The 26,370-nt window shown below is 37.2% G+C and overlaps 1 protein-coding gene across 6 annotated transcripts in view; it reads left to right on the top strand.

The window, feature by feature from the left end:
* Window positions 1–26,370, top strand: part of PHACTR3 (phosphatase and actin regulator 3) — a 309,124-nt gene that overhangs the window by 154,057 nt on the left and 128,697 nt on the right. For 5 of the 6 annotated variants that reach the window (XM_044663866.1, XM_044663867.1, XM_044663870.1 and 2 more), the window contains exon 2: window positions 25,221–25,382. In XM_044663866.1, coding sequence (XP_044519801.1) covers window positions 25,221–25,382 — 162 coding nt within the window. Of the gene's footprint in view, window positions 1–15,265; window positions 15,335–25,220; window positions 25,383–26,370 lie in introns of those variants that run through there. The other variant, XM_044663869.1, reaches the window with a different exon arrangement.

Genomic DNA, 26,370 nt, shown 5'->3' on the forward strand with positions numbered 1-26,370 from the left:
ATTTTTTCTTTTTCTGTTGTTTATTCATGTTTTTCCTTCGTTCCCCCCTGTAATTGGTTGTAATCTTGCTTCTCTGATTATTTGCTGGATCTGTAAGTTTGGGTTATTCTGTCCTGAAAGGTCTTCTTCTCTACTCTACTCATTAACTAGGTTAGGCTGATCGTTTTAATGAGCCCTGAGGTCAGATCTTCCCCAGCTGGCAGAAGAAGCTGAAGATGTAGGTGCTTACAGCTACTTTCAGTGCAATCTATGGGGGAGGGGTGTTGCAGCTTCCCTACCCTCTGAAGACTTCTTATATGCCCTATTGATAAGATTAAGACAGGGAGGAGTTGATCTGTAGAGCTGGATGTGGCCTGAAGCCAAATCTTTGAGAAAGGTCGGGAAAAGATGGAGTATTTTGGCTGAGAGTAGGCTGCCCTCTCTGTGCTTCTCCTCCAGCTGCCTCCCTGTTGTCTATGTTTAAAGCTCTGAGCCTGGCACAGCTGTGCCAGCAAGGTACTCCCTCTGGACTAGCCTGCCCAGAGATTCCAGGTACTGCTGGAGACTCAGCACAGCAGGTGGGGGAGGGGTCATGGGATCTTCCTTCTTCCTTTCCCTTAAACCCAACAGTTTAAGAATTCAGGCTTTTTTGGCGTGCCTTTTAAGTTGAGTCCAGCAGGAGGTTCCCCCAGCTCTGTCCTATTGTTAGATTTGGTTTTCTGTCCCCTCAAAGCACTTTGTTTTTGATTGGTGTGGAAGGATTTTCAGAGCTTTGAAGTTTTGCTGAGTCTAAGGTGCCATCTTCCCAGAATCCCTGGAGCAGAATTTATTCAACTCCTCGGATTTTCCAGATGAGGAAACTGAGACTCTGAGGGGTAAATGACTTGCGTAACTTAACACAGCTATTAAGAAGAAGAGGGTAGGGAATAAGCATTTATATAGCACCTATGGTGTACCAGGCTCTATGCTAAGCATTTTACAAATATTATTCTGGTTAAACCTTAGAACCACCTTGCCAGGTGTCATACCCAATTCCAAGTCTGGCATTTCCTCATGGTATTCCTCATCTTAAATCTCAAATAATGGCTTTTATTGTTAAGAATACATAGATTTATCGCCAGAGAATTATCATAAAAATGCACTTATAATCAAACACAGAAGCACTTTGCTGACCCGTTGTGAGAGGAGGGAAAGAAGCCACTCTTCTGTCTAATTTTTGTCTAACTCTTTCAGCTTGGTGTCTGTAACTTTCATAGAGTATTTTCATAATGGGTTCCAAAGTCTTAGGCTGTGTTTTAAATGAAAGCTGACCATATGTCTGGCAGACTCTAGCTACTGTTGGCAGAATGGTGGGGTTGATGTCAAACAGATGGGTTCCTAGTCGATGAGCTGGTTGTTTCTTTTACTTGGGACACATGAGCAAAAGTCATTTTAATAATATCTTAATTTCCTACCAGGTTTCCAAGGCTTTAATTAGTGGTCATTTATTTTCTAATGAATTTTTTTGGCCGTTAGATCTCCATCTGTCCTTTTGCTTTCGAAATACCATAGGCAGAAGCTGCATCCATTTTTTCAACCTTCTAGTAGACACAGAATGCTGAATTTTGGCAGAGGATTTTGTGTAACCTTCTTTTAAGAGGACCTTGATTTTCAGATGTTAGAAAATTACTTTCAAATGCAAAAGTTTGAGCAGAGTGGAGGAATAAGCTTGAAAAGTCCAGTCTCTGCCCTCTTGAAAGGAAGATGTTGGGAGGACTTTGGTATTCTGTCTTCCAGTCCTCCAATTAGAGGAAGAGGAAGTTCAGAGGGGTGGTATTAATGAAGGCTTGAGGTAATAGAATGGAGATGAGATCAGAGGTGAGGACTTTAACTTTGAAGGAGTATTTCATTCCCTGGAGTTGAAACCAATCAGAGCAGAAGATGCAGTTAGTTTCATAGCCAGTAAAAGTTGGAGGTATAATTCTATTCCAGGCCTTCCTTGATTTCTGTTTAGTAGCTGTACTCTTTTTAGCATCACAGATCTGGTCAGTCAATAAGCATTAATTTAGAGTCTTTTATATGCCAGGCATTGTGCTACATGCTAGGGCAGGGGTGGGCAACGTATGGCTCTCGAGCCATATCTGGCTCCACCTCCCAACCGGCCAGTCCGGGCAGAGCCCCAGAATGTGCCTCAGGGGGCCCTTCAGCCCCCGCCCCATATTCCAGCGCCTTCCGCCTCCATCCTCCTCCTTCCGCAGGCATTTATGACTCTCACGGCCAAAAAGGTTGCCGACCATTGTGCTAGGGGAATGAAGAAAGGATAAAAACAATTCCCTAAACAGTCCTTGCTCTGAAGAGGTGGTTATATAAAGCTTAATAGACAGAATGCCACAGAAGTTGGTTAATGTCATTCAGTTGTTTTTTAGTCTTTTCTAACTTCTCAGGACCCTGGATGAGGCTTTCTTGGCAAAGATACTGGAGTGCTTTGCCATTTCCTTCTCCAGCTCATTTTACAGATGGAGAAACTGAGGCAAGTAGACACATGACTTGCCCAGGGTCACAGTTAGTGTCTGAGGCCAGATTTGAACTCAGGAAGATGAGTCTTTCTCACTCCAGGACCAATACTCTAGACTTGAGTTTGAATCTGGCCTCAGCCACTTACTAGCTCTATGACCCTGGGCAAATTACTTACCCCTTTCTGACACAGTTTTCTCAACTATAAGATGTGGATCATAATAGCATCTACTGGTAGGGTTGTTATGAGGATAAAATGAGATATTTGTGAAGTACTTAATATAGTGCCTGGTACACTGTTTTTGATAATTTTTTCTCCCCTTCCCCTTCAAAGTCATCTTCAAATCTAATGGAGGAGACAACATGCAAAGAACTATGTTCAAACAAGAAAAATATAGGATAAATTGGAGATAATTAACAATGAGAGATAGAGGCCATCTAGTCCATCTCCCTTATTCTACAGATGAGCAAACTGAAACCCAGGGGATTTGAGTAATTTACCCAAGATTGTCCCAGTATTAAGCATCAGAGATGGGGATTGAGACCAGGTGCCTTGACAATAGAGTCAATGCATTTACCACAATAATACATTGCTTTCACAAGATAACAATAGATTGTTATTAAGAAGTACAAACAAACTGATATCATTTATTGCTTGAATTTGCTACCTGAACTCCTGTCAGAAACAACTTTGATATGCTATGGTTGGAAAATGGGCTAGTATCATTTTTGAACATTCAGTCATCCCTCAGTTATTTTTTTTTTGCAGACCAATCCAAAAAAAAATCACAGCATTTAGGGCTGGAAGGGATATCAGAAGTCATGTAATCCAACCCTATCATCTGTAATCAGTCAATCAACAAACATTGGTTAAGCACCTATGGGCCAAGCATTGGACCAAGAGCTGGAGATTTGAGGACACAAATGAAATAGGTCCTGCCCTCAAATAATGAAGTCAAGTTTCAAAATCATGATCATACCCCAAATCCTGTATTCTTTCCTCTATCCCTATGCCCATCAACACTTTCCTTTCTTCCTCCCACTTTATTTTGTTAAAACTTCACCATTCCTTTGCATCTCTTACATAGGATGGACAAAGAAAATTAAAGTTGAGATACTGTTATCAGTTTCAGCTTCACCAAATGTGTTAAGAATAAAAAGGTGGAAAAGATCAATTAAAATGAATTTTGGAAGTTGTTCAGTTTTCCATGATGGATGACCTAAATTTGGAAGGTCTTCTTATTAGGTAAAACTTTTTGTTTTCTCATTTTCTGTCCCCTGGGATATTACATACTTGGGCAGGAGAAGTGCTACAGTGGATAGAGTGCTTGGCTTGGAGTTGGGGATCTGAATTCAAAACTGGTTTCAGACATTTATTGTCTGATCCTCAGAAAATTATTTAAACTGAATTTACCTCAGTTTTTCTATCCAAAAATGGGGATAATTATAGCATCTACTTTTCAGGGTTGTTATAAGGATCCAATGAGATGATATCTATAAAGTACTTAGCATAGTGCCTGTTACATAGTAGGCTATTATTAATATCCTCATATTAATAGAAGAAAAGTATCTTTCTGGTTAACATACTCCTTCCCAATTCCTAAAGGGCAAATATTGGTAGTATTATTTTCTCCTTTCCTTTCTAATTTAGACTGCTGCTAGAATCTGCCCACTCAAGGCCATATCTTACATGGAGAATAAGACAAGCCCATTTTGGAAAAGAGCATAAATGAAAGCTCAAAATATGTTAGAATCATACAGTAGAATCAGAGTTGGAAGGGGCCTTAGAGGGCATCTTAGTCCAATGCATTCCTAAAGCAGAATCTCCTTCATAGCATCTCAGTGAAATGCCAAAGGAAAGAAGGAATGAACTGGTCCCCATTATCCAGTGTTAAGATTCTGTTTCAGCTACATAGTATTACAAGTACATTCCCTGAGATTTTTTGCACTTCTATTCCATGGAGAAGAAAAATCAACTGAGAGTTTTACATTAGCAAAACAACTTTCCTGTTTGTTGTCTCCATTTACTTCTTTCCTGGGAATATCAGCAATTGTTAAACATTAAATAAAACTCAGTGTATGAACTCTGAGTGTAATAGATTCACCTTGGTTCCTGAATATAGAAACTTTTTTTTTCTCCTAATCAAATTTTCCTGAGACTTCAGGTCCTTTTTAAGGGAAATTATCTAGAATTTGTTAAATTGAACCTTTTGTTTTGAAACTCAGCATTGGCATGTGAACCATTTCTAAAAAAAAACCTGATTAAAGTTCTCAAAGTAACATCCTAAGCATGTTGGAATGTTTTCTAGAAGGCATACAGAAGTTCAGTCTAAATATGTCTTTAATATAATTTCAGAGCTGGAAGGGGCTTTAGAACATAGACTATTAGAGCTGAAGGACACCTTAGAATCCAGAATTTTTAGCCTTAAAGGGACTTTGGAAAGTTACTAATCAACTAAAAAGGACTTTTACAATATGGAATGTTAAAGAGAGGCAGGACTTAAAACAAAGTCATGTCAAAGATTAAAAAAGGAAGGCATTCCAGACATGTCTCCAGATATGGGGCAACCAGAGAAAATACATGGAGCCAAGAGATGGAATGTCTTGTATGTAGAACAGGAAGGAGGCCAGTTTTGCTGGATTAAAGAACATGTGGTGGGGAGTAAGATATAAGGAGCCTGGGAAAGTAAGAGGGGGATATATTATAAATGTTTTTTGGAAAAACCTATAAGAATTTGTATTTGATCCTGGAAGTGCCAGGTAGCCATTGGAGTTTATTACTTAGTAATAGGTGACATGATTGAACTTGTGCTTTAGGAAAATCACTTTAGTAACTTATTAGAGGATGGATTGGAAAGGGGAGAGATTTGAGGCAGGGAGAACCACCAACAAACTATTGCAGTTATCAAAGTATGAGGTTATGAGGGCCTACAACAGAGTGGTGGCAGTATCATAAGAGAGAAGAGGTCATATACAAACAGTACTGCAAAGGAGAAATTGACACACCTTGGCACCATATTGGATCTATAGGGTGAGAATTAGGGAAGTCTGTCCAGGATGACTGCTAGGTTGTAAGCCTAAAGGACTGGGAGAATAGTATTACCCCCTACAGTAATAGGGAAGATTGGAATAGGAGAGGGATTGGGGGAAAGATAATGTGTTCTGTCTAGCCTTCAATATAGTTCTGCCACCTACCCATCCCAACATACACACTGCAGAGGGGAATAATAACAAATTTCAGCTGTAATCAAAGGATTCTGAAATCTTTAGAGGAAGAATTGTTTCTGAAATATTGTCTATTTCTGATTTGATATGCCAACGAATTCATCACTTATTGGCCAATTGGTTAATAACTGGCTCTGTATTTTGGTCCCCAAAGCAGCCCATTTCCCAGATTGTACTAGAATAAGGGGAACAGGTAGAGCCTTAATATTTTTAGGAAGAGCTTTTGCAGTTATCAAAGTATGAGGTTATGAGGGACTACAACAGAGTGGTGGCAGTATCATAAGAGAGAAGAGGTCATATACAAACAGTACTACAAAGGAGAAATTGACACACCATGGCACCATATTGGATCTATAGGGTGAGAATTATACTCCACTGTCAAGAATCAGGAGCAAAATCTTCTCATCATTTAAAAATAAATCAGAGACAAATATACTGAAGCATGGATTCTTAGACTCTTTGTGTATCATTGTCATTTTTGGTGATTATCTAATACTTTTGAATAAATTTCAATAAATAAAGCTCCCTATTGGGAAGAAAGAGGGGAAAAAAGACAATGAGTTCAGTTTTAGACATATTTAGTTTAAGACATCTAAAAGACAGTTGGGGATGTAAAATTGGAAATTAGCAGAGAGGTTGGGCAGAATAGGTAGATTTGAGAATCTATAGAATAGAGATGGTAAATAAATCCATGGGAGCTAATGAGATTGCCAAATGAAGTATTAAGAGTGAGAAGAGAAGAGAAGAGGACCCAAGGCAGAGTCCTGCACCTGTGGGGCACATATGATTAGAGAATGTGTTCTGGAGGAGGATCAGATAAAGGAATCTGAGAAGAAGCTATCATATAGAGAAGAGTTGAACCAGAAGAGAATGGTGTCCCAAAAACCTAGAGGAGAGAGTACTAAAGAGAAGAGTGATCAACAGTGTCAAAGCCTGCAGAGAGGTAAAGGAGAGTGAGAATTGAAAAAAGGCTTTGGATGAAAAAAAAACCAACTTTTTTTTTTTTATTTCTGGGAAAAAACAGTGAAATGCTCTGATTTCTTACCTTTATTTATTGTCCTGCTGCCATTGAGTTATCTCTCTCTATGTATGTCATATATATGTATATATACATATACACACACACACACACATATATATACACACATATATACACATACATATATACACATTTGGGTTTTTATATATACATATACCCACAGACAATAATGGGCGGCTGCAATGAGCTATCTATCCAGCCATTTATAATAGTTTGAGCAAAACATTCTTCTTCCATCTGCTTTTCCTTATGTAAATTGTTTGGCAGGACTCTTGTGAGTGGTTGTAAGCTTGCTTTAGTTTTGCAGTATTCAAGGACTTGATGTAGTCAGAAAAATCTCACCTATAAACAGCATAAAAACCAATTGTTTCTTACATTTTTTCCATATTCTTCCAGTTCCCCTTTTTAATTTATTCTGATTATTTTGAGTGGGAAGGAAGGAGGCATTTATTAAGCACCTACTATGTGCCAAACAACCCTTTAAAGTAGGTGATATTATCATCATCCCCATTTTACTGCCAAAGAAACTGAGTCAGAGATCCAATGACTAGGATCATAAGGGAGATGAGTATCTGAGGTCAAATTTGACCTCAAGTCTTCTCTATTCCAGGGCCATCCCTCCCTTTTCTCTTCCCTGTGCAACTTAGCTTCTGCTGGGGAGAGATGATGAAAATGGAAAAAGTATAGACCTAGGAAGGAAGGAGGGGTTGGCATAGGGAGACTTTCTCATGTGTGACCTCTGTTGTGTCTAGGTAAATGTTGGCATGGGATCATTTGTAGTGATCATCTTATCCAGTACTCCCTTTTCCAGATGAAAAAGCTGAAGCCTAGAGAAAAGAAATTATTTATCCTTTTATAGTCACTAAAGTGGTGAGTTGCAGAGCTGAGATTTAAACCAAAGTTCTTTGCCTCCAAATCCAGTATTCTTTCAGCTTCCCCAAGCTATTTCCCTCTGCTTTTTTCTCTGTTGACTAGCCAAGGTTGGTGAGAGAACAGGTTGTCTTTTTCCAGTAGCTAGAAATGATAAGGAACAAGATGGTGTATTTTTTTTTGGAGGAAGGAGAAGGCCGACACTAAGGAGGGATAGAGGGAAGTACCTTTTCTGTCTTTGTTCTAATGTTCCATTGTGTATCATACAGTAATTGCTTTTAACTATAGTGAATGATTAGATCCTCCGGCAATTTCATTTTGCCCCTTAGGGAGCCTTCTTTACTGGGAGACCCAGAAAGCTCTTGCATTTTTTATTTCCTCATTCAAATGTGGGGAAACATATTTCATTAATTAGTTGCTAATGTCTCTTGTGAAGTAAGAAGTGCCACTGGAGTCTGACGCCTTGATCCACAAGAAAGACAAGAAGCCTTGTTAATGTCTTAGCACCTCTTATAATTCTCTAGGGTGTTCTGAAGTGGTGTGAAGCCACCTCCAGAAATGTATATAGAAAACAAAATTGTTTAAAAGACACTTAGGAGATTTAATGGGATTTATTGTAATCCTCCTATTCTCTTCCTATTTTCCCCATCTTTGGGAATGGTGGGGGGAGTGGAAGGATTATAATATTTTCTGTGGTTGACTCCCAGCTCTATTAATGTAACTCTAGTCTCCTGAGTTCCAGTCCCCCAGTGCCAACTGGCCTGTTGGATGCCTCCCAGGGAATGTCCTGTAAATCACAAACTCAATATATCCAAAATTCAATGAGTTTTCTTCTAGTAAACCTATAACTCCTCCAAACTTACCAGGTGCCAAACTGATCTAGTTGTTATTTTCTGAATTCCATGTTCCATATCTTGTTTCCACAAAGGTTGTTTCACTGCCCTATAATACACTTTTTCTTTATTTCTGCCTCTTGGAATTCCTACCTTCTTTCAAGACTGTTCACATGGTTCAGTATACCACCATCTATCCAGTCACCAAACTTCGCATACTTAGAACTATTCTTGACTCCTTCATCTCCCTCATCTTCCATATCCAATCAGTTGCTGAGACTTGAAATTTTTGTTTAGTTGTTTCAGACTCTTTCTGATCCCGTTTGGGGTGTTTTTTGGCAAAGATATTGAAATGGTTTGCCATTTCCTTCTCTACTACATTTTTAAGATGAGAAAACTGAGACAAAACAGGATTAAGACACTTGCTCAAAGTCACAGAGCTAGTGTATGAGGCTGAACACCATATCTCTCATGTTTATCCCCTTCTCTTTGCTCACATGCTCACTACTAAGTTTAGACCTGCTGACCTGAACAGTTTCCCCAGACATATGGCTTTAGGTCCAGTTCTTCTTCCACACAACAACGCAAAATGATCTTCCTATAATTTCCTCTCACTGTGGTACTACCTTATCAAAAATCTTCAGTGGTTCTCTATTACCGCTAGGCTAAAATACAAACTCTTTGGTTTGGCATTTAAAGTTTATTACAAGCTGACTCCAGCCTTTTACATTTCTAGGCTAATTATCCATAACTCTGTTTACGTACTTTATATTACAGCCAAACTGATCTAGTTGTTATTCTCTGAACTCCACGTTCCATATCTTGCCTCCACATAGTTGTTCTCCTGCCCCGTAATACACTTTTTCTTTATTTCTGCCTCTCAGAATTCCTAGCTTCTTTCAAGACTCTGCTTACATGTTACTTCCTTTTGGGAGTATTTCCTAAATTCCAGTTAGTGATATGTCTTCCTCAGATTAGCATAAGCATATGGATAGATAACTTCAAGATGCACTAAGATTTTGTGGACAGTATACATATTTGTGTATGCATGTGTATGGGTGTATGCTTATATATCTACACGCTATATCTCCACCAATCATCACTCCTTACAACATAAGTTTCTTGAAGGCAAGGACTATTTTTCATAAAGTATTTATTCAGCTACTACTGTTTGTTTTTTTTACTTTGTGTTTCCATTTCCTGGAATAGTGAATTTCACATCATAGTTGTTTAATAAATGATTATTGAATTGGATTGTTTGACTGAATGTTTCTTAATTCAATTTGAAATTACCTTGCTTTGAAGCAGAGATTGGCATAAGTATACTTCCTTCCAAGAATACTGCAGCCCACATAGCCAGACCCTTACATTTAGTCTTGTCATTTTCCTTAGGTGAGTGTTAGAGTATTTGCCACATGGGCTAGTAGAAAAGGCATGAGATTACAAGTTAGAATCCCTGTGCAATTTTTGTTACTATGTGACCTTGAAAAAATAATTTGTCTTTAGACCTCACTTTCTTCATTCATACCATGAAGGATTTGGAGTACTTAAGGCTCCTTCCAGCCTTAAATACTCTACTCTTCCCTTTTTTTATGGAAAGGCTTTCTTTCTAGGCTAAATTAAATTAATTCATGGGAAAGAACAAGACAGAGGAAACCTACCTTTGAAGTTGGCTCCTAAGATGAATATGTTTCTCTTGAAATAAGGAAGCTTGCTTCTTATTTCCTCAACAAATGTTTGTTGAACACCTGTTCTGTGCTATGTGCGGAAAACATCCCAATTTGTCCCTATAGTTAATCACCTTGAGTGTCAGGTGTTCATTTAAGTCAGTGGTGGGAACAAACCACTTGCTCTGGGAAAAGGAACTGGGTGATGTTCAATGTCTTGTGGACCATATGATGACCTGCCTCCTAAGAGGGCTGAGAGGTTTGGAATCACATTCTTGTCAATTTGCTTTTCTCCCTCTTCCAGTTTTACCTTATTATTATGTAACACTTTGCTACTCAGCCTAACATACTTATGCTTACCTTACAAATGCAGTGGAGTCAGTAACCTGTGGCCTAAAAGTATAACTCCTGGTCTGTTGGCTCACCTAAAACCACACACCTTTTAGGATATGGGTTTATCTAAATTGCTTGGTTAGGCAAGAGACTTTAGACAGGAACTTAGAAGTCATCAATTTCATTTTACAGAATAGGAAACTGAGGCACAGAGAAATTTAAGGGACTTGCAAGGGAAGTATTACTAGTAAGTTTCTGAGTCAAGATAGGAGTCCAGGGGGCAGCTGGGTAGCTCAGTGGATTGAGAGCCAGGCTTGTTCATGTCTTGGATCTGAAGGAGCTCTTCTTGTCCTAGGAGGTCCTAGGTTCAAATCTAGCCTCAGACACTTCCAAGCTGTGTGACCCTGGGCAAGTCACTTGACCCCCATTGCCTTTGCCTTACCACTCTTCCACCTAGGAGCCAATACACAGTATTGACTCCAAGACAGAAGGTAAGGATTTAAAAAAATTAAATGAAAAATTTAAAAAATAAATTAAAAAAGATAGGAGTCCAGACTGGTTATACTCCAAGACCAAACAAAGTTCTATCCACTGCACCAAAGTACTTTTTGGTATTATACATGTCCCATTTCTGTCAACAAGGCTACCTATGATAAAGAGCTCGAATGATGGGATGGGAAGTAGCTCAAGAATCTCTCTGGACTCCCTAAATTTTTAAGGAACCTTAAAAGAGTCTAACTGATCCCTATCTTAGACAAATAGATATTTGATATTTAGTTCCACAGTTTAACATCTGTAAGAATGTCCTATTATTTCTGTCTAGATGGAAATAATAGTAAAGAATAAAATGGCATTCATGGCATTCAGGTATCTTTCAGATGATAAAAAGAGACCTTTCCCCCCCTTTTCATTAAGAAATAGCATTTATAAGATAAAAAAAATAAAATGTCTTTGGACATTCTGTCTTCATTTTAAATTTTACTCATGTATTCTCAGGGAAGATTCTTTATCAAACCTGAAAAAGTATAATTTGCCAGGCAGAAAAGGCCTGAGGTTGTCCAGAGGAGAGGATGAGGAAAGGATGGGATGCTATTACATTCTTTCATGGGTGGTAAACAGTTGGTTGTATCATCTTGAAATAGAATAACCCAGGAGACATAGACTGCTAAGGGAGTGATATAGAACTAAAGTTTCTTCCTCAACCCATTCTTTTTAGGAGTGGGAATGAGTGGGGGAAGACCTTCTTTGTCCTTATCACCCAGGTATACTTTAATTCATTATTGATGAATAACTTGCTATGGAAATAGTATTGTAAGGGTAAAAAGGTGTTTTGGTTGGGTGAATATTTAAAAGGTTTGGTCCTAGGGAATTGAATAATTATCAATCTCCAATTAAAGAATAACCTCAAGTCAAAATGACTTTTATGGAAGTTTATTTACAAATAAGAAGAGAGAGAAAAAGTAAGAAAATTAGAGAGAGAATAAGCTAGGACAAGTAATCTAACACATTGAGTAGTTTGCTCTGGCCCCTGGCTCAACCCAGGCAGATTTAACTAGTCCTTAATTGGAGAAGGCTGAGCCAAGAGTCCCTGAGGCCCAAGGGCCAGGGATGAAGGAAGCAAAAGCTTCAGTCTCTGGTGCTCTCTTGAAAGGAGAGCTCCTTCACAGAATCCAGGAAGATTTAGTCTTTACACTCACCACATGTAATTCCAAGGGAGAGATTAAGGGCAGTCTCGCCTACTCCAAGGTCTTAGCCAGCACTCCTCCAGGTCTAAGTCAAGAACAAGAAGAGCTCCTTCAGATCCAAGACATGAACAAGAAGAGTTCTCTCATTGAACTCACTCTTTTAAAGAGGCTTCTTTGGCATCACTTCCTGTGCCTTTCTCCTAGTTTACGTGTCCAGTCACAACAGAAGCTTTTCTTTGGACTGCCTAGGAGGCAGTCACAGTAAATTCTGAGTTGTCACTCACTCTAGCACATGTGGGTCACAGACCTCCCAACTTATGGGTTAAGTGGAGTTGTTTACACTTTTTGGTGATTAGATTTGAGAATGGGCAAGGTAGATTTAATCTCATTATCACAGTATTATGTATTGGACTCTCAGGTTTTTAAGATGAAATAAGACAGTTCCTGCTGTGGAGGAGTTTTTGATTCAATAGGTAATAATAACACATTTACATGAATAATCATAATAAAAGGTAGAAAATGATTAAAGAGATGAGATAAAATTCATGAGAGATTCAAAGTGTGAGAGGAGGCATGGAAAGATTCATTGAGGAAGTGACACTTGAACTTGACCTTGACAGAGAGTGTCTGTTGGCATAAATGAGAGGCACAGATCTTTCATTGTATGGGTGTAAGGTACCTTTCCTAATATTTGGACAGCCTGTGCTGATATGGAGGTATTTGAGGGCCAGCTGAGATTGCAGATTAGTAAATATTCCAATTTTAGACTGCATGAATGGATCCATTATAAAATAAAACTAAATAAAAGAATAGGTTTCTGACTCCAACTTAGAACTCAAACTTTTGAAAAGGATACTGATTTAAGGGTTTTCATATAGACGTATCATGAAATAAATGGTAGGTGAATTGGATTTGGAGTTAGAGCTAATTTAGAATAGCTGAGTTCAAATTCTGGCTCTTCTGCTTACTACCATATGGCCATCAGCTAGTCTTTTTACTTTCTGGGCTTTACTTTCTACACAGAGAGAAAATAACTTATCCAAAACATACATTAAGTAGGGAATGGGGAATGGGAGGGCAGAATTGGACTAGATGACCTCTGAAATCTCTTCTAGCTATGTCATGATCATCTTGTGCAAACCACTCATTCCCCAGAGGCAGAAAATGGGCTGGAGGGATTTGATGTCACAAGGTTAGTAAGCAGCAGATTGTTGTTATTGTGCAGACATTCAGTCATGTCCAACTTTTCATAGCTCCTTAAGATTATATACACCAATACTGCCCATGGGGTTTTCTGGGCAAAGATACTGGAGTTCTTTACCATTTCCTTCTCCAGTGGATTAAGGCAAACAGAGGTTGAATGATTTGCCCCAGGTCAAATAGCTAGAATGTGCCTGCGATTTGAACTCAGATCTTCCTGATTCCTGATTTGAACTCAGATTCCTGATTCTAGGTCTAGCATTCATTCTAACCACTGAGCTACCTAGCTGTCTAGTAAGTAGAAGCATGGGGATCTAAATTATTATGTCCCAATTCTAAGGAATTTTAGTGACTCATTTCTACCCTTGATTTTGTGACCTCTAATCTTAAAACAGATAAAATACAACCGTGAAAATGGAAAGAATAACCACCACAAAGTATTCAAAAATGAATGTTGGAAAATTACAAAGAACAGGCATTGCTCTAAAGAGACATAAGAAGAGCTCTCCCAGGCCTCATTCCTTTGCAAAGGTTGGGGGGTTGACAGTTGTGGAACTTTATATATATTTTCAATTTTTAAGGATTTTTATCTCTTTTTTCTACCTTTTCTGTCTTTTTTCCTCTTTTTTTCCTTTACAATATTATTTATTATATGGAACGACTCTCTGAAAGTAGGGGAAATCTACCACACAAATAAAATACCTTATTTTTAAGAAAAAGTCAGTTACAAGAAACAGTATATGGTACTATCATTTTTTTTACTTAAAAAATAGCTTTATTTAATAAGCCATCAAATCAAATCAAAACTTCACTGTAGCAAATAAGTGTTAAGATTCTGGAATAAAGGAATAAAAACACAACTTATATATTTATTATTCTATTTCCACAATTAGTATTCAACTATGCTATGCATATTTCTATGGCTTTTAACACTAAAAACCATTCTAAATAGTCTTCTAGTGGCTTCAGAAACAAAACTATCTCCTGATTTTTTCATACCTATCTGACAACTACTCCTCAGTCTTTATTATTATTATATTATTATATTTTTCCAGATTACATGTAGATACAATTTTTAATAGTGGGTTTCTGACATTTTGTGATCCATGTTCTCTCTCTTCCTTCTGCTCCTTCCCTCTCCCCAGTAGTATTGTATTTTAGCATCATCAATTTTAATATGTTCTACAGGAGGCGGGTAATGTGCTGGACCAGGAGACAAAAATCATTTAAGTTCTCTGACCCTCAGTTTTCTCATCTGCAAAATAGAGGGAAGAGGTTGGTATAGATGACCTCTGCGGTCTCTTATATTGCTACATCAGTGAGCTATATTTCACTTCCAACTTTACCATCAAGCAATCCTTGACATCGACCCTCCTGGGCAATCATTCCATAATCCAGGCCTCAATTTCCCCACATTCAAGATGAGGGCATGGTCTTTTCCAAACCCTAGTCAAGACTTAATAGTTTCTAATTACTCTTTTTTCAAAACTGATGATCCATGTATGACATATAAGATAACATCGTTAACCATGAAATTTGTTAAAACTTTGTATTAAAAATCATAAGATTATTGCCTCAGAGCTTGAAGGACTCTTAGAGGCCATTTAATCCTAATCCTTCATTTTATAGAAAAGGAGACTGAAGCTAGAAGAGGTGAAATCCAAGGTCACACAGTAAATAGGTAATACAGCTAGAGTTAGGGAATACAGCTCCGTGTACCGTGTAAATATATGGTTAAAAAATGGAAGAGACATCAGCAGTTCCCAATTTCTATAAATGGATGCTTCGTGCCTACCTCATGTGATTAAACTGCATACTCATGGGTAAATGTTTGCAAAGCCCTTCAAGACCGATGCCAAATGTTTGGATCAGAGTATTGGTGATCGTGCCTCTTAGACAACCTGTCTTATTGTTAAAAGTATCACCTCTTAGAAGTCAGCAGTGAGATCATTATGCTTCATTAGAGGCAGCAGCTCTCCAACCAAGTAAAGAGAAAAACAGAAGAGAAAGGTTTGTTGGATTTTGTTTTTGTTTTTGTTTTTGGTATTCTCTGTGGGCTGGTAGACTGTGGAGTTATTACCTCAGTGAGGCTTGATTTCTTCATCTGGAAAGTGAACATCAGCTTGATTCTACATATCTCAGGGAAATTCTGAGGAAAGCCGTTTGTAAAGTCAAAAGTGCCCTATAAATATGAGCTATTGCTATTAGTTGGAGGCATTTTTACATCAGGTGGGAAATTGTTTGTTCTCTCTGAATTCCCTAAGCTTTGGAAAGGAGTATACAGGGTAATCTCGTAATTAAGGTGCTGCCCATAGCTTCCTTCATGAACAAGAAAAGCCTTGGCTAGATTGAGTTCTTAGAGAAGCTATTTCTACCACTGTCTTGCTAATGCCCCAGTCCACTTCCTAGTCCTGTGCATTCTGGGAATGGGGTCAAATAGCCTTATTTTGGAAGCAGTGCTGATTTTTACAAGAATTGCCTGTAGGTTTTTGTATGAAAGGATGCATGTTTAAAAGAATCTTTTCTCTCCTTCACTCATTGTAACCAAGGCGGCAAAAGCTTAACACTAGTTCTGCCTACTGACAGACACTTGCTAGACAATGCCCTTTCCTCTATTATTGCTGGGTGGGAGGAAAAATAGACTTTGATGCTTTTAAAACTCAGCCTAGCAACCTAACTTATTCTCCAACTTCCTCATTTCTCTTCTGGACTTCTTTGGTAAAAAAACTCCCAAGTAGTAAAAAAGTGTTAACTCTAATAACAGGCTCATATGTGACAGAAAATGTTAAATATTGACTAGAGATGAGAAATACCCGAACCCTTCAGGGATGATTAGAGACTTGGCAATGCTACAGACTTTTAACCCTTAACCCCCAAGGTTAAGGATTTCACTAGCATTCAATTTTTTTGTAGCTCCAAGATGTGGAAATGTATGTAAGAACCTGACTTTTTTTGAACTTGCTAGCTATGAAATAACAAAAAGAAATATTAAAAGAAAACAAGATTAGAGGTCAAGAGTCTGGACAGTCTTCTAATACTTATTAATATTTGAGACGATTCCTTTTTGGATGTCTTAGTTTGGGACATATCTAGTATGTTTTACTTATCTAAGTTTATTTTTCCCTCCATAATTGTTAGGAACCTTTTACTCAAGATTTTCTTTAGTGCTTGATCAAGTATGGAGGGAACTCCTTGGTCTCAAAAACTATATTATTGAAGTGTAAGCTATGGCAGTTTTTACAAGTCATTTAATCTCCCGTGTCCTCAGTTTCTTTTTCTGTAATATGAGGCAACTAGGTGACAGAGTGGATAGAGGACCAGGCATGTAATCATGGAGACCTGAGTTCAAATCCAGCTTCAGACTCATATTGATTGTGTGACCCTGGGCAAATCACAACTTTATTTGCCTCAGTTTCCTCTTCTATAAAATGAGCTGAAGAAGGAAATGACAAACCACTCCATTATCTTTGCCAAGAATACCCTCAACGTGGTCACAAAGAGTAAAACCTTATTTGCATATCTCAATAAACATGTATTAATTTGTCTACATAGCCCATAATTCAAATCTTATTGGTCTATACAGATTATTTAAAGAATTTGCAACTTTTAGTGCTGAGTCCTTCCTTGATCAATGATTTTGTCATTTATAATCTGTGTCATCTCGGGCAAGTCACCCAATCTCCCTGGGCTTCAGTTCCCTCATCTATAAAAGTGTGAGAGGGTCAATAAGCATTTATTAAACTGCTATTTGAGCCAGTCACTGTGCTAAGCACTGAGGATACAAATATGAAAAAAGAAGAATAATCTGTGCCTTCAAAGAGCTTCAAATCTTTGTAGGAACACAAACATACAAAAAGAAGCTAAAAAAGGGAGGGGGAGGGGGAATAGATGCCCAGTGCCAGAACATATGATGGAGAGGTACAAAAGGAAAAGATAGCTGGCCTGGAAACCCTCCTTAAATGTGTGGACTATTATTATTCACACTTTACAGATAAGGAAACTGAGGCTTAGCAAAGTTAAGTGATTTTTCCAGGATTAAACAGCTTGCAGTTGTCCAAGGTGAGATTTAAACCTGGGACTTCCTTACTCTATATGGAGTATTTTAGCTATCATGCCATGAGATACCAAAATGGTATACTCATTGACAAAACTGTATAAGAACACCTTTAGTATCATATGAATATGACTTGAGAATCAATAAGTATGTTTAGAAGCATGTAAGCCACTTTGTAAAAATGCTGGAACTCTCAGCAAACCTCTTGGGTCAATAGTTTCCCATGGCCTCAAAATATCTGACAGACCATCAAATCTCCATTTGCATGGTTGAGAAATTCCTGGAGCAACTGGGACTGTTCAGATATCAGAAGTCCCAATGAGGAAATTCTAGAGAGACTCTGCTGCCTTCAGCTGCCTCAGATTCCCAAAGAGGATATGCACCTGCTGATTATCTGTGAAATGGGCAGAGAGACTGATGTGAACATCTTAGATGCCAGAGAGGGCTTCATGCCATTTTCAGCTATAGCTGCTATGATTTGTACAGATCACTCTAATATGAATATCTTTTCTTGCCTACTCTGGTTTAGAAGCCAGTCTCTTTAATGAGGAGAATCTGTAAAGTCTGATAACAGCTTTTATCATGTCATTATTCCAATGGATTGCGAAGCAAGGTAAACAAACTCTACCCTCCCCACCCCCCAATTTTTTCCTCCTAGGCTTATCAGGCACCATAGCATCCAGATACAAATATTCATTTCCAACTGAGTGCTTCCTACTGTACTATATGTTTTCCCAGACAAGTCTAGGAATCTATCTTCTGCTTCGTTCATTAGTTTTGTCAGCATATTGCTCTGAAACCACCGTGACCAATGCCAGGACTTGGCAAAGTGGTGAGGTTGGCAGAGTTCACCTCTGGCACCCCCTTCTTGCGTGTTCACTACTATACCTGTATCTGTCCTTTCTCTCTGCTCACTCCATTCTCAAGGCATTTATTGCTCTCATGCAGTCTCTACCTGGCTTTTTCACTGCAGTTGGGCAAATGATTCTTGAATATGGATATGTACCAAGTGAAGAGGACTGGATTTGGAGTTAACAGGACCTAGGTTCAAGTTAGAAAAATTAATGAACTTTTAAAAAATTTCCATTTTATTCATTTTTGTAAGTGGTTAATCTCATAAAACCAAACCCCTAAATAAACAAGTGATTCATCGTATGTTTTCATGTGCATTTCTACTCCAACAGTTCTTTCTCTGGATGTGGATAGCATTCTTTTCATAAGTCCCTCAGAATTGTTCTGGATCATTGCATTGATGTACTTTAGTAGCAAGTCTATCACATTTGATCATTCCACAATACTTCACTACTGTGTACAGTGTTCTTCTGGTTCTGCTTATTTCACTCTGTATCAGTCCATGTAGGTCTTTCCAGTTCTTTCTGAAATCATCCTGTTCATCATTCCTTTATAGCACAATAGTATTCCATCACTATCATATCCCACAATTTGTTTAGCCATTGCCCATTTGAGAGATATTCTTTTAGTTTCCAATTCTTTGCCACCACAAAAAGCACAGCTATAAATATTAGTGTACAAACAGGTGCTTTCTCATTTTTTTAACTCTTTAGGATACATATGTAGTAGTGATATTACTGGATCAAAAGTTCTTCATTCTTTCATAGCCCTTTGGGCATAATTCCCAATTGCCCTCTAGAATTATTGGATAAATTCACAACTCTACCAGCATGCATCCAGATTTTGCCACATTCATGCCAATATTAATTTATCTTCCTTTACTGTCATATTGGCCAATTTCATAGGTGTGAGATAGTACCTCAGAGTTGTTCTAATTTCTGTTTCTCTCATCAAGAAGGATTCAGAACATTTTTAATATGGTTATTGATAGCTTTGATTTCTTTATCTGAAAACTGCCTATTCATATCCTTTAGTCATTTATCAATTGGGGAATGACTTGGATTCTTATAAATTTGATTTAGTTCTCTTAGTTATTTGAGAAATGAGACTTTTATCAGATAAATTTGTTATAAAATATTTCCCCCAGTTTTTTGTTTCTCTTCTAATCATGATTGCTTTAGTTTTCTTTGTACAAAACTTTAAATATAATCACAATTATTCATTTTGCAGCTTGTAATGTTCTCTGTTGTTTGGTCATAAATTCTTCCCTTCTTCATAGACATGACAGGTATTCTATTCTACGTTCTCCTAATTTTATAATATCACCCTTTATGTTTAAATCATATATCCATTTTGACCTTATTTTGGTATAGAGTGTAAAAATTTGATCTAGACCTAATTTTTGCTATATTGTTTTCCAGTTTTCCCAGGAGTTTTTGTCAGATAGTGAGTTCTTATCCCCAAAACTGGGATCTTTGGGTTTATCAAACACTAGACAGCTGAGGCCATGTACCCCAAGTCTATTCCATTGATCTAACCTATTTCTTAGCCAGTAGCAGATTGTTTTGATGATCACTGCTTAAGTTTAAGTACAGTGTAAGATCTGGGACTGCAAAGCCATTATCCTTCACATTTTGCTTCATTGGTTCCCTTGATAAGCTTGACCTTTTGTTATTCCAGATGAATTTTGCTATCATTTTTTCAAGTTCTATAAAATAGGGGTTTTTTTGTACTTTAATATGGCACTAAATAAGAAAATTAATTTAGGTAGAATTGTCATTTTTATTATATTAGCTTGGCCTACCCATAAGCAATTCATGTTTTTCTATTTGTTTAGATCTAACTTTATTTGTGTGAGAAGTGTTTTGTAATTGTGTTCATGTAATTCCTGCATTTGTCTTGGCAAATAGATTCCCAAGTATTTTATATTGTCTAGAGTGATTTTACATGGAGTTTCCCTTTCTAACTCTTCCTGCTGTGTTTTTTTAGAAATATATAGAAATGCTAATGATTTATGTGGGTTTATTTTGTATCCTGCAACTTTGCTGAAGTTATTAATTATTGCAACTAGTTTTTTTGTTGATTTTCTAGCATTCTCTAAGCATATTAGCATATAAGAGTATATTTTAGTTTCCTTATTGCCTGCTTTAATTACTTCAATTTCTTTTTCTTCTCTTGCTAAAACTAGTATTTCTAGTACAATATTAAATAATAGTGGTGATAATGGGTATCCTTGTTTTTATTGAGAAGGCTTCTCTAACTTATCCTCATTACAGATGATACTCATTGATGGCTTTTAATAAATACTACTTATTATTTTGAGGAAAGGCCCTTTTATTCTTATTCTTTCTAGTGTTTTTAGGAACTAGTGTTGTATTTTCCCAAAGACTTTTTTTGCATCTATTGACATAATCTTGTGATTTCTGTTAGTTTGATTACTGATAAGGTCAATTATGCTGATGATTTTCCTAATATTAAACCAGCCTTGTGTTCTATAAATTCCACCTAGTCATAGTGAAAAATCCTTGTGATATATTGCTATAGTCTCTTTGCTAGTATTTTATTTAAGATTGTTGTATGAATGTTCACTAGGGAAATTGGTCTGTAATTCTATCTCTGTTTTTGATCTTCCTGGCTTAGGTATCAGCAACATATTTGTGTCTTAAAAGGAATTTGTTAGGACTCCTTCTTTGCTTATTTTCCCAAATAGTTTGTATGGTATTGGGATTAATTGTTCTTTAAATGTTTGAAAGGATTCACTTGTAAATTAATCTGATTGTGTCCAAGATTTGATCTTTGACCTACCTATTCTGAAGAACTATATTATTTAGTTTCCAATTAATTTTTAATTTGCCTTTCTGTGAATCTTTATGGATTATAATTTTTATTGCATTGTGATCTGAAAAAGTTTAATTTGCTATTTCTGCTTTTCTGTATTTGGATGTGAAGTTTTTATTCTTTAGCACGTGGTCAATTTTCATATATGTACCATGCGCTGCTGGGAAAAATATATTCCTTTTTATTCCTATTCAATTTTATCCATATATCTGTCAAATCTAACTTTTCTAAAGTTTCTTATTTATTTTTTGGTTGTATTTATCTTGTTCTGATTGGGTAAGGTTGAGGTCCCCCACTAGTATAGTCTATTTCCACCTTAAACTCCTTTAGTTTCTCCTTTAAAAATCTAGATGCTATACCATTTGGTGCATATATGTTAAGTACTGGTATTACTTCATTGTTTATTCTACCTACTTTTCTCATGCCATTTCTCTTAGTGAAATCCTCTTCTTCACCCCAAGATTTCTTTTTTTACATATCATCCTTACTACCATACTCTTTGCCTTTATACTTCTTCAAACTACTATGATAATGATAATAATTTTTAAGAGTTACATACATCAACTTTCCACATAAGAATATAATCAATTTGACTTTATTGAAGCCCTTACACTTTTTTCTCTTTCTTATTTACCTTTTTATGTTTCTTTTGAATTTTATATTTGGATATCAAATTTTCTGTTTAAGTTTGGTCTTTTCTTCAGGAATACTTGGAGGCCTTCTATTTTATTAAATGACCATACTTTCCCCTGAAAGAATATAGTCAGTTTTGATGATTACATGATTCTTGGTAATAAACCCAGTTCCCCTGACTTTCAAAATATCATATTTTAAGCCTTCTGGTCCTTCAATGTGGAAGCTGCCAGATCCTATGTAATCCTGACTAGGGCTCCACGATATTTCAATTGTTTCTTTCTGGCTACTTGCACTATTTTCTCTTTGCCCTGGGAGCTCTTGAACTTGATTATAACATTCCTGGGAGTTGTGATTTGGGGATTTATTGTAGGGGGTAAATTGTGGATTCTTTTAATTTCTATCTTACTCTCTTGTTCAAGACCATCAGGGAAGTTTTCTTAGATAATTTCTTATAACATGATATCTAGGCTTTTTTTTTTTTTGGTCATGACCTTCAGGTTTTTTTTTTATTTTTATTTTTATTTTTTTTTATTATCCTGGGACTCCATTCTAGGAGCATAGGGCCACAACCAGTAGGCAATGGGTCACGCAGTCTCTCAGGGTCACCCAGTTGGGAAGTGTCTGAGCCCGGATTTGAACCTAGGACCTTTCGTCTCTAGGCTTGGTTCTCAATCCACTAAGCTAGCCCATCTGCCCCTACTTTAGGTTGCAGTTTCTTTAGCAGATATAGTTTTTACAGGGTGGGGTTGCTAGCCCCACGCCCAATCCTCCTCCTTTTTTCATCCGGGCTAGGGACCATCCTTAGGCCAGGAGTGGGCTACCTTCAGGTAGTCTAATAAAATTCAAATTGTCTCTCCTGGATCTGTTTTCTAAGTCATTGATTTTTTTCAATGAGATATTTCATTTTTCCCTATTTTTTCATTCTTTTGATTTTGTTTTATTTTTTCTTGTTCTCGTGAAATCTATTTGCTCAATTCTAATTTTTAAAGACTAAATTTCTTCAATGACTTTTTGATCTTTCTTTATCAATTGGTCCATTCTACTTTTCATGGCACTCTTTTCTTCACTGTATTTTTTTGCCTCTTTTTCCAGTAGGTCAATTCTGTTTAAAGAAAACTTTTCTTCATTGAATTTTTGGACCTTTTTTCCACTTGAACAATTTTGGCTTTTAAACTATTATTTTCTTTTTTGCATTACTTTAATTTCTTTTTCCCATTTTCTTCAACTTATCTTATTTAATTATTGAATTCCTTTTTAAATTCTTTTAATGCTTGAGACCAATTTCTATTTTTCTTTGAAGTTTTGCATGTGGTTGCTCATATTTCACTGTCCACTATTGACTTTCTATTTTCCTCTTTGTCTCCAAAGATGTTTAATAAGATTATGTTTTTCTTTTTCTATTTGCTCATTTTCCCAGCCTTTTTTTGCCTGTGGACTAAGAATTCTGAAAGCTGATAGTTCTCTCTCCTCTGCTGCTTTCTTGCAGGACTCTACACTATGAGCTAGTTTGCCCTGGGGCTAAGTTTTCATGGCAGTACAGGCTTGAAAAGGAAAAGCTATATGAACTTCTGGGCTTCCTTGTGGGGTGGTGCCAAGGCCTGGGACTTCAAGGGGTAGATTTGGGGTGTGTAGTACTCTGTTTTTTCTGTATCCGTGTTCACAGGATCCCAAAGTTGACTTATGTCCAGTCTCAGAACCTGACACAAAGGTTAAAGGGTGGTTGGCCATCATTCTTCTATGGGTAGTTCTGCTTCTGGTTCCTTCTTATCTTGTGAAAATCGACTCTGTCTGCCTACCTTTCAAGTTGTATTCAGTGGGAGAGCCCCCTTACTCCATTTTGCTATTGTCTTTTGACTCCTGTCATTTTGAGGTGCTTTTTAAAGATTCATTTGGAAGAATTATCAGAGCAGTTTTAGCATTCACTACTACTAAGCCACCATCTTGGCACCAATAAACTTTTATTTAAGTGCTTACTATCTACGAGGCACTGTTTTGCTTCATACCTTATCTATGTGATTTTTGGTAAATTATTTCATCCATCTCTCTGGGCCTGTTTCCTCCTGATTTTCCAGTAGTTCTTTGAGGGTACTGTTTCCATTTTTATTATTGCATTCCAAATGCCCATTGAAACCAGAAAGATCTACCTGTACTTTTAAAGAGAACTTTAAATAATACCAGCCATTTACCCACATTACTATAGAGCATTAAGCTATAGGCAGCAATAGTTTCTGAATAATTAATTAATATTACATATGCAGTAATGGAGCAATATATGCTGGACATGAGCAGGCTGCTATACAAAACCAATAGGAAACGTCAAAGAATAGGAGTAAAAGATGACTTCAAGGACTTAGATGCTAGCAAGGGAAGAAAGACTAATCATGTATCATAGGTGAGATATGACAGATGGACAGTCAATTCTCCTGTGCCCTTGTGATGTTACCAGAAATTGAGATGGGCCTCCAACATATTGGGTTGGTTCTCCGTGCCAAGAATATGGATGGATATGGACAAAAACTTTATAAGTTGGACAGGATGGAGAGGTAGTGATCAATAAGGTCAGAGATCCATTTGAATATGTGAATATCCCCAGCCCCTTGCAGCATGCTTAGTACATGGAAGAAATTTAATGAATTCTTAATATATCCTAACTAATAATTTAATGATAAGTTGAAGGTTAGTCTTGATGAGTTCTAAGGTCCTATCTGTCCCAAGGCCAAAATTCTATGATCCTGTCACAAAGTGACTTGGTATAAACGTGTGTGTGTGTGTGTGTGTGTGTGTGTGTGTGTGTACAGTCACCAAAATAAATTAAAAATGGTCTAGGAGAGGAGCTAAGAGCATATATGCCCAAATGTAAATAAAATCATGATATTTGTAAGCCAGTGTATATTAAGTGCTATCAATGGCAGCTTTTAGAAGTTCAGAGGAAAAAGACATTACAGTAAAACTTCCCCAAAAGACTGGAGATTTAGGCTGGTTTAATCTTAGGCAAATTGCTTTACCTCTTTAGAGAAAACTACTTCTGGTGGAAAATGGGATTAATGATAAGAATGCCATTTATCTTATAGTGTTATTTTGAGGGATAGTCCAATGATCCTGTCATGTCATTGATGAGTGTTCTTTCTCTAGTACATATTTGTAATGTGTTTTGGCCTGCTCATATCCACAATGCAGATAAAGTAGTTGACAAATCTTAAAACAAACTAATCTTGTTATTGACAGGTCAAATTTCACTTTGTGATGGAGAAGGTGGCATTTTCAGGGAAGTGGAAATGATGTGAGCAAATTCGTGTAGGCAGGAGAAAATGATTGGTGTCTGGAGGGTATAAAATGGAGTAGTTTCTTTGGGACTTAAGAGAAGATTTAGGATATTCCTCAAAGAAAGGAATAACTGTTTTCCATGATCCTTACTGGGTTTTAAAAATATCCAGGGTAAAAGAGTCCCCATAAATATTCCTGAGGAACACTGTTGGCTCAATGATAACCTATCCCTTTCTGGTTTTTCTCTCCTAGATGAGATGGACCAGTCTCCTGCAGTACGTTCCGAATATCTGGTCTCAGGGATTCGCACTCCCCCGGTGAGGAGGAATAGCAAACTGGCCACGTTAGGCAGAATCTTTAAACCTTGGAAATGGAGAAAAAAGAAAAATGAAAAGCTGAAACAGACTTCATCAGGTAAAAGCTATATTATAAATGGAGGAAAGGGAGGTAAACTCTGTCACCTAGAAGAGCCATAATGAAATAATGAGATTTGTTACTGGTAGGAAATCTCACTGAAGTCATGTAAAGTGCATAGTTTGGGCAAAGTAAATAAATTACAGCCCCTCTGTTCTTTTTACTATTTAATTGACATTCAAAAAGTGATCTGTAAAGTCAGAAGTAGCCCAGGCTCAATCTTAATGGGGGAAAATTACTGTCTTGAAAACAACCCAACTCAAAACTGTATATCATGGACTGCCTCACCCTTTCATTTTCTGGTCTTTTTTTGAACCACATTATTATCAGTTGTGATGCATAATTTGGCATCTAAGATGCTCTTGTGAAATTAGTCTAAGACCTTCAGGTCAAGCTCTGTAAGTGACTGCTTCAGGACATCTTGCCTTGAGATGTCCCAAGAATCCATTTTTCTTCATTGCTGCTCTGTAAAGCCAAAGATAATATAAGTAATCAGGGAATAAGGAAACAAAATCTTCTTCATTAGATGACTTGAACTCTGTCACTGCTTATTAATTATGCCACTTACTTTCATTTGCTATGAGATTTGCAAATGACACCAAGCTGGGAAGGATGACTAGCATGAGATGACAGAACCAAGATCCCAAAAGACTCTGATAGGGTAGAACAATGAGGTTAATCTAATTAGATGAAATTTAATAGGGATAGATGTAAAATCCCATATGCCTGATTTTTAAAGATCAACTGTAGGACAGAGATAGAATAGCTAGACAGCAGCTCATGTTAACAACCAAAAATGAAAATGAAATAAAAACAATGGAATTTTAGTGGCCTGCAACCTCAATGTGAGTCAACAGTTTGCCATGGCAGCCAAAAAATCTAATGCAATCTCAGATTACATTGTTATTGTTCAGAACTAACTATATTGCTCAGAACTTCAGGTGTAATAATCCTACTGTTCTCTAATAAGACTGTCTGGCCTTTTGTA

Source organism: Gracilinanus agilis, chromosome 2, assembly GCF_016433145.1.
Source record: "Gracilinanus agilis isolate LMUSP501 chromosome 2, AgileGrace, whole genome shotgun sequence".
NCBI classification, from domain to species: Eukaryota; Metazoa; Chordata; class Mammalia; order Didelphimorphia; family Didelphidae; genus Gracilinanus; species Gracilinanus agilis.